The following is an 11,138-nucleotide window of genomic DNA, read 5'->3' on the forward strand; positions in this document are numbered from 1 at the left end:
TGGAGCCTGCTTAGGATTCCCTCTGTCTCTCTCCTTTCCCCTTCCCAACTCTTGTGCATGCATGCACATACCCTCTTTCTTTCTCTCTCAAAATAAACTTTTTTTTTAAAGAGGAAGAGAAATGGTACACATGTGTATGGGAGTCATACTAATACTGATATTGTTGCCCATCTATTGGGACAGCTATAGGGAAAGGAGGGGGGACCCTGGAGCAGAGCCTGATCTCAGTTAAAGCTGGAGGTAAAGAGATAGAGAAGTGTATTAACTATGGAGTGTATAGAGAATATAGAGAAGCTTATTAACCATTGGGTGAATTCAAGAGGGTGCCATGAGAAGTTTGGGAAGGAGAGGTGCAATTATGAGTGGGGAAAAAGGGCCACAGAGCAGTTTGGAGGTGAGATTTCTCACTTCCCCCTCAGCCTTCTATCCAGTATTTTAGCAAGCCCTATAGACTGTCTTCTAAATACTTCTTGATCGACCTACTTCTCTTCATCTCCATTACCACCCAGTGTCCAGGTCTATGTGATTTACCATCTAGTAACAGCACCAGTCTCCTCAGTGATCTCACATCCATTGTGGCCTCCTTTCACCCAGTCACAGTGATCTCTCTAAAATGTAAACCTCAACACTCCATACCCATGTCTAAAATCCCTCAGTAGGTCTTCATTGCCCCCAAAGACAGACAAAATCTTAGCTTCTTAGCCTGGCATGAACTCATAAGCCCCTGCCTCCTTCTCCAACCTCATCTCCCACCAGCCCTTCATCTAGCTCCCCTGAATTACTGTGGTTCCCAATCCTGGCTATTTCTTCTGCTCTGGCTTTTCTTTGCTTGTGTTCCCTCCTGCCTATAATGCTCCTGGAATGGTACTGCATAGTAGGCAGTGAATATATATTTGCTAAAGGGATTCCATACGTTCTACTCCTCTTTTGAAACTCAGATTAAGTGTTATGTGTAAAGGCTTTCCTAACCCCTTCATCCCAGGCATTGCTGGCTCCACTCTCCTTTGTATATACAGTCTTCCACCTTAATCTCTATCTCACTTTATTGCATTTGTCTAATGCCTTCTCTGGGGCCCCCTCTTGACCGTGATATAGAGTTGGAGATTATTGAGGGCAGGGACTGTGTAATTCATTGACTGACACACTGCTCTGCACATAGGAGGTAAGTGGATGAAAGAAGCATGAGTAGGATCTTTTCTGTGAGTTCCTTGGAAACAAGCTAGAGGCTTCCAAGTGACAGAGCAGGTGGGAGAAGAGAATAAAGAGACTTAGATTTCCTCCTCAGAGAGGAGAAAGTTAACCTTGAGTACCAGAATTGCTGGATAACTGTTTAGACACCTCCAAGCTCTCTAGTATGATACAGTGATGGCCCTAGATGTAGTACATCAACTGAATGAGGCCCAGACTTGAGACTCTGGCCTTATCCTTACCCCTCAGATGGAAGGAAGGGCAGCCAGCCCTATAAGGATAATCATCCAGACATCATCAGGGATGAAGGAGAAAGCTCAAGATTCTTCTTGGGAGTGGACCCCACAGCTCTGGTGCCTCACCCCTAACCTCTGTTCCCAGCCCCAGCCAACCTCAAGTCCTGGGTCCATCCTGATCTAAGAGGCCCAGATTCATCTCCTTCCCTCCCTCCCAGCCACTGAAGCTGGTGAAGGAACCTTAGGCAGTCTCCTGGTCCAGTAGGACTGACTGGTGCATATCAAGAACCACTCTATGACCTGGCCTCCCAGTGCAAAGCCCTGTATGGCAGTTGGAGCTTGTCAGTCTGCTGTTCTAGCCACCAAATTCCCACAAAACAAGGGGCCCCCAGGTCAGGAGGGGTTGGCCTTAAACCAGAAAAGGCCGTGGTCTGGAGTGTGGATCTACTTCCAGGGATTTGTCCCTCAGCCCTCCCCTCCCTTGCTTCCCACAGCCTCATTTGAACTTGAGAGCCTCCAAAGAGATGTCATTAGCTTCTTAATTCAAAGGAAGAAGTGAGATTGTTCCACAACCAGGGCCCCTTGAGTCCAGCAAAGAAGCACTCTGGCTTTATTGTAAAGAAAATAGGCAGAAGGGGCTATGCCAGACTCATGTCAAGAGCCCTCCTCTCAATGACTGCAGCCCAGGAGGCTGTCCACTCTCAGGGGCTGGGGTAGGGTCTTGGCTGTGTTCAGTTTCTCCACATCACTGTAGCAGTACAAATCGGGGCCATGGATGAGGTACAAGCCAGGGCCGTTGGCAGAACATGAGTTGGGGCCAAGGGACTTTTCCACACACAGGGCCCCATCAACCTTCTCATGGGGCCAAGGAAGCTCCGTCCATGTGGCTTGGGCTCCTAACTCCAGGTCCAGCCACCACAGCTTCCGTCCTGGGAAGAAGGCATCAGACATAATATGGCTTACACATCATGGGGATCCTGATCTTGCCCTTCTTATGCCCTGATGGGGATCTATGCCATGGAGATATAGCAGAATAAGTCACCCTTTAGTAGCCAGATGCCCCTCACCTGCCATAATGTGGAGCCGAGAAGACCCAGGACAAGTAAAGGCTGCATCTACAGCCTCAAGGTTGATCCCATGAGGGCTCCCAAATTCCTTTTCCAGCCTCTTTGGATAACCATCTACTAGAGTATAGCCTCCTTTAGTCAAGAAGATATATATCTGAGTGCCCTGGAGGAAAAAGGACATTAATCAGCATAGAGCTGGATATTCTCCCAGTCACCATTTCAAGCTTCTCTCCCAACACATACCTGGATCAGGTAAAGTTTATCATCCCAGGAAAAGGCAGCATCCACTGTTGAAGGACCCTGGGGCCACTGATGGACAATGGGCCAGCTGTGCCACCCATCCCGGCTGGTGTCCAGACGCCAGTAGTGGGACCCTGTGGGGTATCAGAGGTACCTTTAGTGCTGGTAGTAAAAGGCCAGGCAGTGAACAGGCAAGTAACAGGTACAGGAATAGGTCCTGAGAAGGAGGAGAGAACATCCAGAGGCCAAGAGTGAAGAGGCCAGGTGAGAGGAGCTAGAGCAGGACTTCAGCAAAGTTGGGCATGGTGACCTGATTGGAGCTGGAGTCACTGGGGGCCTGACAGAAGGGCAAGCATGGAGAACAGTGGCCAAAGTCCCAAGAAGGTTGGTGGATGCTCCCTACACATCTCAGACATCCATGTACAAAAGTACTACAGATGAGACACAGTGACCAGAAGTTGAAAGGGAAGCACCACAGCACACTCCCACTGAGTGTTCTCATTTTGGTGGTGTTCTCTAATCCCTTGAGGTGACAGGAGAATGAGGGAGTAGCCAGACCAGCATCCTCATTTTCTTCTCCCCATTTCATAACAACTTATTAAAGGAATTGTCTAAGTTCCCATTTATCTTTCCTTCCTTACCCCACTTCACTTACACTTATGTCCTCCTCCATTGAAACTGTACTTTTCAAGGTCGTCAGTGTCCTCCAACTTGCCAAATCTAATCGTCGATTCTGTCTCCATCCTGCTCCGCCTCTCAGCAGCATTTGACTGCTCACGACTCCCTTCTTGAAAGATCTTTTTTTGGATCTTGGCTCCTGTGATACCAGCCTCTTCCAGTGTTCTTCTAAATTTTTTTTGACTATTCTTCTCTTTAGCCTGGTATCTTATATTGGAATCCTCTAGTTTGGGCCTTGTCACTACCTACACTCACTGCCTTGGTGATTTCACCCAGTCCAAGGCTTTAAATACCATCTTTATGCTGATGACTTTTGATCTGTCTTCTTCAGCTTTCATGGACCTCTCCTTTGAGCATGAGGCTTAAACTAAACTGCCTACCCAACATGTCCATGTGGGTCCATTAGGCACCAAAAGCCTACCCTATGCAAACTGATTTCTGCCCCCTGCCAAATACATACACGTATGTGCGCATGCACGCACACACACACACACACATGCACATACACACACACACGCACACACACCCCTACTCTTTCCCTAGTCTTTCCCAATTTTAGGAAAAGGAACTACCGGTCACCTAGTTGCCCAGGCCCCAAAAGCTAAGTCATTTCTTGAAACCTCTCTTTTCCCTTCCCCACTCCAACCAATATTTAATCCATTGGTTAATGCTGTCAGCTCGAGGGGTGCCTAGGTGGCTCAGTCAGTTAAGTATCTGACTCTTGATTCTGGCTCACATCATGATCTCACGGTTTGTGACTTTGAGCCCCTCACTGGGCTCTGTGTTGACAGCACAGGGCCTGCATGGGATCCTTTCTCTTCCTCTCTCTCTGCCCCTCCCTTTCTCTCATGAGCGCTCTCTGTCTCTCAAAAATAAATAAACTTTTTTAAAAAATGCTGTTGGCTCAACCTCCAAAATATATTACGATGACTCCTCACCACTTCTGCTATTATCCTAGTCCAAGCTGTTGTTGTGTCTAATCCAGACAACTGCAAGAAGTACTAGCTGGATTCCCTGCTTATACAATTATATCTTTAATGAGTTGGGTACTCCAGGATGATCTTCAAAAAATAAGTGAGAACATATCACAGTCATGCTCAAGGCCCCCTCCTGGCTTTCTTTCACAGTTGAAAATCCTTACCAGGCCTATTTAATCTGGCCCCTGCTTCCCTCTTTTCAAACCACTCACCTCCTCCTTCACTGTTCCTTAGCCTCACTGGCCTCTTTTCCTGATTCATCAATGTATCTGCTGTCTACCTTCCCTAAAATGCTTTTCCTCCAGTGCTTTATGTACCTAATGCCTTTGTATCACTGAAATCTCAGCTCAAAAGCATTTCTTCAAAGAAGGGGACCCTCATTTTCCTCACCTCTATCTCATTATCCTGTCCTAATTTCTTCGCAGCTTTTTTTGACACCTAACATTTTCAATTTCATATTTAAAAACATCAACAATTTTTAAATCCATACCAAATGGTATTTGAGAATAAGAAACATTCTGGTGTTCCCAGAACACTTCACAACTACCTAAATTATTCTTTTCTTTTTCTTTCTTATTGCCCTGTTTTCCTTAGTCAAGCTCTATGAAGGCATGTGTCTCATCTGCTATGTTGGCTACTGTATCCCAGTGCCTAGAAAAATGCCCAGTGCCTCTCAGGTGCTCAATCATTATTTGTTGAATAAATAGCTGATGTTCTCACTCTACCCACTCTACCACAAGTTCTCTTTATAGTTGTTTACTGGGTATGTCATGGAGACTCCGTATCCACCTTCACCTCCTTATGAAACTACCCTGCTCGTGGCCCCTATTTTGAGAATGGGCTGTGGTGCTCTTTGTACAGAGGAAATAAGTGATGAGCCCCTTTTCCATCACTAGCCAATGCACACACTGACCAGCAATCACTTCAATGTGGTCTGGAATAAAAATATGGGCTGGGTCAGATTTGCTCTCTGGCGACCCAAGTAGGAAAAAGAGTAAGTGAGGCAGTTTCCAGTTGGATCTGAGGCTAAAAGATCATGAATAGAGAGAAGGAAGAGGGCATGATGGTCCTCGTTCAAGCCAACATTGTGAAAAGGCGGGAAGAATAGGTAAGAAGCTATGATGCAGAGAAAGAAAGATATATCGGAGAGAAGAGAGGACCAGCCCTATGCTAAGTAGCTGAGTCACATGAGTGTTTTCACCAAGATAGTGAATTCTCACTTCAGCTGGGGATTTTTAACATAATGGTATTCTCTCCATAGCTGGTACTCTGTCATCAACTAGGGAACATATCTAATACTTTTGATTTTGGAGTACAGCTAAATTCTATTTAGGGCCACATGGCCTGGAGGTTCTATAATCTCTCCATGGCTGGGTATTCTCTCTACATCCCCATGTGGTCCCTATGGCCCTGATTTCTCAATGATCTCTACCTCCTTTCCTTTATCTCTGTCTCACTTTTTCTGTGTGTTCTCCTGGTGATCCTATGCTTTCACCATAGCTTCATGGTCTGATAGTTATGTGTTCTTACCATGGGCATGTATTTACAGTATAAGTCTCTATTTTCACTGAAGGTGTGTGTTTCATCATGGATGAATGTTCTCATTATAGCATGCGTTTCTGTTGTGGAGATATACTCTCCTCATGACTGTGTCTTTTTCAGTATAGCTTGGTAGTCATGTCTGATCAGATTTGTCCAGGGTTTAAGAGCAAAACAGGATTTTCACCATTCTGTGTTCTCACAACTATTTTACATTTGTACCTGATCATACATTTATCTTGGGCTGAATGTAACGTGGTTGCTTTACTCCTTCTCTTGGAGCTATCCTCAAGTGTGGATCAAGACTCATCACTTTGTGCCTCACTAAACCCAGAACATCCCTAGGTATCATTACATGGCCTTTACCAATTAATGCCACAGGTCTGGAGAGAGGTGTCTCCCCAGTCACTAAAAGAAGAAACCTCCTCGGGCTAGTGAAGGTCTAAGGGAACCAAAACATGTTGCAGGTCCTCAGCAACAGGAACACCTCCCCAGGTAATGCTGTGCCCAGAGGCCTGAACTAAGAACAAGAACTTGGAAAAAGATGGAACTCCTAAGGATATACTTAGGGGGAGCTAGAGGACCTGGCAAGATGTGCAAGAGCAAAGGGAATATAATATAAGGAGTTATATGGACCCACAGAGGGCACAGACCTGAGAGTAGAGGGTACTGGGAAGCAGACAGGTAGATGAAGTTAGAGGCCTGGGCAATGAGAGACAAGGTTGAACAATATGCATCAGAAGAGATGAGGGATAAAAAATTGCATGCTGAGGATGCTAAGGATGGGGTCCAAGGGGGACAAATAAGGGATGCAGTGATGAAATTGGAGGAAGTACATCAGAGATGGGAGATACATGCGAAAGAGATGGGAGGAATGGAGGGCAGAGATGGGGGAATTAGGGGTATCTCTCACCACTAAAGGCATACGTGGCACCATGGTTGTCAGTCAGCAGTGCAGATAAGACTAGATCTGGGCCACAGCGCACATCCCTATGGCCAGGGTGGGTACCATTCCCATGGCCTGTCCCATTCCTGTGTCCATGGCCTGGGAAGAGAAATAGGTGAGGGGGAACACAGAGGGAGGTCAGAGATCAGAATGCAGTCTGAGGTGGAAGAGATGGCAAGGATTAGTGGGAATGTAGGCTTCTCCCACAGGAGGACAACTGGGAAGATCCAGCATGGAGATGGGGCTAGGGCAAGGGCCAAAGTACTATACCAGAGAGTTTAGGTAGGAGCTGGGGTATGAAAACTCAGGGGAGGTAGATGAATTCCAGTAGGTTTCAGGGGCTAGAGCTTTCTCACCTCTGCCAGGGCAGGGTATGAAGTAGTCTCGAACATCCAGAGGGTACTTTGGAAGCACCTCTCCCGTGACGGGGTTGAAGCGCAGGAATTGGTTACCCCGGAAGCAGTAGTAGCGGCTGAGCCATCGCAGGGCAGAGGAGCAGTTCCCAACAGCCGGCCAGGAACGCTCCTTTGTCGCTCCCGTAGTCAAGTCCCAGAACCATGTGTGGTTACCTTTGTCCGATCAATCAACAAGCATTCAGTGGGCCAGGCTACACCCTCCCTTACACTTGCACTGGGCCCAACCTGGGCCAGATATCATCCTGGCCATGTGAAGCTCACAGCCCACAGGGAAACAGTTGAGAATGATCATACAATAAAATTCAGCAGGAAAATGCACATGATTGGCTCAGCAAGTATGGTGAGGAGAGACAGGGAAAACTTTCCAGAGAAGGTGATATTTAAATTAATACCTGAAGCAGGAGTTACAAGGCAGAGAATAGGAGGAAAAGGAACTCCAGAGAAAGGAAAGTCTGAAGCATGAAGCAGATTGAGTGTATAGGGAACAGCATAGTGTCTCTGGAGTTTCATATTCAAGGTAAGGGCATGATGAGTGTCGAGGCTGGAGGGTCAGTAGGAACTTGCTCATGGAGAACCTTATATGTAAGACTAAGGAATACAGATTTATCCTAAGGGTCATGGGGAACAGTGAAGAACTTTTAGCAAAATTGCACCATTACCTCACCCAGGATGACTTCCTCTCCTTTCCCTATTTGACCTCTAGATCATAACTGGCATCTCTATTTCTTCCCTTCCTTGGGAAGCCATATGGTGGCTCTACCATCCCTGTGTTACCTCAATCACCACCAACCATTACTCCAGTCTCTCTTATTCCTGCCTCGACTGACCTTGGAAGAAGAGGACACCCTCATCTTGGCATTCCCCACGGTGACATTCCACAGCTGCATCCACTGGGGATGGAATTCCAGGAAACTCTTCTTGGAGCAACTTAGGATATCCTTTCTCTTTCTTCTCCGGAGGGTACACCCAGACTTTGTCCCCCTGCATATAGATCACTCTATTTTTAACTGTGCACCTCCACATGCTGCCATTCTGCATTTACACACAACATCTTTGATATATTGCATCTATACAATGTCCTCCTGTAGGCCTACACACTTTTGATCCACCTGTGGATAACAATGTGCTGACCCCTTGCACAAATACTAGTTTGTGCAAATCCCACCACTGTTGCTATAACACATGCACACATCTGGCTGTGTACAACCAGAGACTCCCATGGCACACTTATCTGTAACACCATTAGTCTTGGCAAACACATCCACACATAGTCATCCTGCAGTCATCCATCCATTCATACATTCATTTGTTTATCTATGTATTCATCCATTCACTCAAGAAACAGTTGCTAAATGACTACCATATGCCAGATATTGTGAAAGGCACTGAGGATAAAAGGATAACAAGATTGTCTCTGCCTTCAAAGAGTTCACTGTAGAAAAGCAGAAAGGTTCCTACAATCCTAGCCATGCAGCCACCAAAGTGGAAACATGTGAAATGCATTGGGAATATAGGCAGAGTGTTTAAGCTTACTTAGAGAATTCCTGGAAGCCTTCACAGAGGAGGAAGCATTTAGGCCTGAGTAGGAATTTTTCAGGTGGACAAGTGTGGAAAGGGTGTTACCAGCAGAGGGAGCAGAGGGAGCAGCCGGCACAAAGCCTGCACAAACAACTCATGTGGTCTCATGTAGCTGGCACACAGTGAATGTGGTGGGGGAGGAGAAAAGCTTGGAAAGATAACCAAAGGCCAGAACTCGAGCCCCATGTGTACCTGACTTGTAGGAATTGGCACAGTGTGGTACCACTTAGTGAAACAGGGGACACAGCAGGAAGGGTAGGTTTGTGAGAAAGATACTAAGTTCAGTTTGGGAGATATTGAATTTGAGGTGCTACAGAACATCTAAGTTGAAGATGTCTGCAGGAAATAGGAACGAGATGTCTGGAGCTCTGGGAGATATCCAGATCTGGTGTCCACAACACAGAGAGTCCTCAGAGCTGTAGCAATGGTTGAGATCACCCAGGGAGGGTATATCTGGGACAGATCTCCAAGGAACATACAGGGACTGGCTGAGGATAAGAAGCTTCAAAAGAGCAAGAAAGAGGCAGGAGGGGAAATCAAGCTGGCAGCGAGGGCTGCCCCAAGCACACAGCACCTTATGCAAATTAGGAGAAGGCGCCCCTTCCTCTGAGCAGACATAGCCTGGGCCAGGGCATGGGACTTGGTGAGCACAGAAGACTTGATTTCATCTTCCACTCACACCCTAGTCAGATGCCATTGTTGTGAACAGCCTGGCCACCATACAAAGAGTACTTGATGCAGAGTCATGGAAATCAAGGGAAGATATTACCAGGAAGGAAAGGATGGACAAAAGCATCAGGAGTAGCAGAGAAATCTGTATAAAGATTGGGCCTGAAGAATAGCCCCTGGATGCTGTGCCTGCCAGGCCCACATGCACATACACTCCCTTGGCTTGAGCTTCTTCAGGAAAATGAGGCACAGGGGGAGGAAATCTGGAACCTACAGGTAAGGAGTCCATGCTAGGGCCACCTGTGGGAGGCTCTATAATGTCCATTCCAGCCCTTCCCGGCCCAGCCCTGACCTTGGCCCAGAAGTACCTTGATCAGGAAGACACTGTTGTGACCACGGCGGAATGCAGCATCCACAGGGCTGGTGAAATTCTTCCACCTCTCTGAGATTAACTCCCGGACCCATTTGTGACTCTTCCACACGAACTCCCCTGAAAAACACACACTCTGAGGGACCCAGAACAAACATTTGGCCTACTGAGATAGTTACAGAGAAGCTGTGTGTGATACCCTCAGATAATTTCTGAGATCTTCCACAGACAGATACACCCTCAGTGAATGGGACCAAGTCTGAAGTCCCAAATGCCCCAAACCCAGCCCCTCCTACCTTTAAAAAAGAGCATGGCCCCATGTTCATCCAGGGTGGTAGCATCAAAGCTCCAGCCATCTGAACAGGGTTCTGGGATGGAGGTGGGGAGATACAAGTAAAAGACCAGTCAGGTAATACAATGCAGAGACACAGACAAACAGACAGATTCAGGGAGTTGGGGCCTCACCTGTCACATCTGGGTTCACTCTGGCCCCACTCCCACCTTCAGCTCCGTTCCCAGGGGTACCATCCCTAGAGACAAGACAGATAGTTGTCTGGATCCACTGGGCCAAATCCCTCTCCTTTAGCTCCTGTCTTCAAACTTGCAGGGCCCTAAAAACTGGCCCTATCCCACTTTAGCCCAGTCCCCAGTCCTTCCCCAACCCTAGCTTTACTCACGGAGGAAGAGGGTGGGCAAAGGTCAGAGACCAGCACAGGCCCAACAACCCCAGTGCAACTGGTACTCCCAGTGCACGAGCCATGCTGAGATGCCACAGGATAGCTCTGGGCACCTGGATGAGCCCCCTATATAGAGATGGCAGCAGCACCACCCCCACCACGAGCCTGCTGAAACTCCAAGTCCTGTCTGTCAGAACTATGCCAATATTGGCTGATTACATCAGCGCAAATAAGGTCAGGGTCTGGACAGAAATCTGAGTCCAAGACTAACTCTTCCCGGCAAGAGGCCCCATCCCCCTTCAATGACTTTTGAGCAGTAACTAGCCCCTGCCATTGATGCCCAGTTGTGACTCTCATCACCTTGGTGATGGGTCCAGGTGCCCATAAGGTCAAGGAAGGGCATAGATGGATTGAGAAGCACCTTTCTGTGGTTGGATTTACCTCTATAATGGGGGAGGAGAGAAGAGGAAATTACCACTTTTGTGTACTAAGTGTCAAGCCCTGCTCTAAGATAGCTAAAGACACTGATACTTACACATATTTAGCAACCAGACATT

The 11,138-nt window shown here is 47.2% G+C and overlaps 1 protein-coding gene across 1 annotated transcript; it reads right to left on the bottom strand.

The window, feature by feature from the left end:
* Positions 1 to 1,984: 1,984 nt before the first annotated feature.
* Positions 1,985 to 10,736, bottom strand: HPX (hemopexin). The gene is made up of 10 exons (XM_030333215.1): positions 10,582 to 10,736; positions 10,370 to 10,434; positions 10,201 to 10,272; positions 9,903 to 10,024; positions 8,115 to 8,268; positions 7,228 to 7,440; positions 6,839 to 6,970; positions 2,735 to 2,865; positions 2,492 to 2,654; positions 1,985 to 2,353 (listed from the first exon to the last, which is right to left on the bottom strand). The coding sequence occupies exons 1-10, from the start codon at positions 10,662 to 10,664 to the stop codon at positions 2,094 to 2,096; spliced, it is 1,395 nt and encodes a 464-aa protein (XP_030189075.1). The 5' UTR covers positions 10,665 to 10,736; the 3' UTR covers positions 1,985 to 2,093.
* Positions 10,737 to 11,138: the final 402 nt, after the last annotated feature.

Source organism: Lynx canadensis, chromosome D1, assembly GCF_007474595.2.
Source record: "Lynx canadensis isolate LIC74 chromosome D1, mLynCan4.pri.v2, whole genome shotgun sequence".
Classification (NCBI taxonomy): Eukaryota; Metazoa; Chordata; class Mammalia; order Carnivora; family Felidae; genus Lynx; species Lynx canadensis.

Coding starts and splice junctions, on each gene's coding strand:
- HPX (XM_030333215.1), bottom strand. CDS start 10,664: ATGGCTCGTGCACTGGGAGTACCAGTTGCACTGGGGTTGTTGGGCCTG. Junction 10,273..10,369: donor AGTGAACCCAGATGTGACAG/GTGAGGCCCCAA, acceptor CCTCCATCCCAG/AACCCTGTTCAGATGGCTGG. Junction 10,025..10,200: donor GGCCATGCTCTTTTTTAAAG/GTAGGAGGGGCT, acceptor TGTGTTTTTCAG/GGGAGTTCGTGTGGAAGAGT.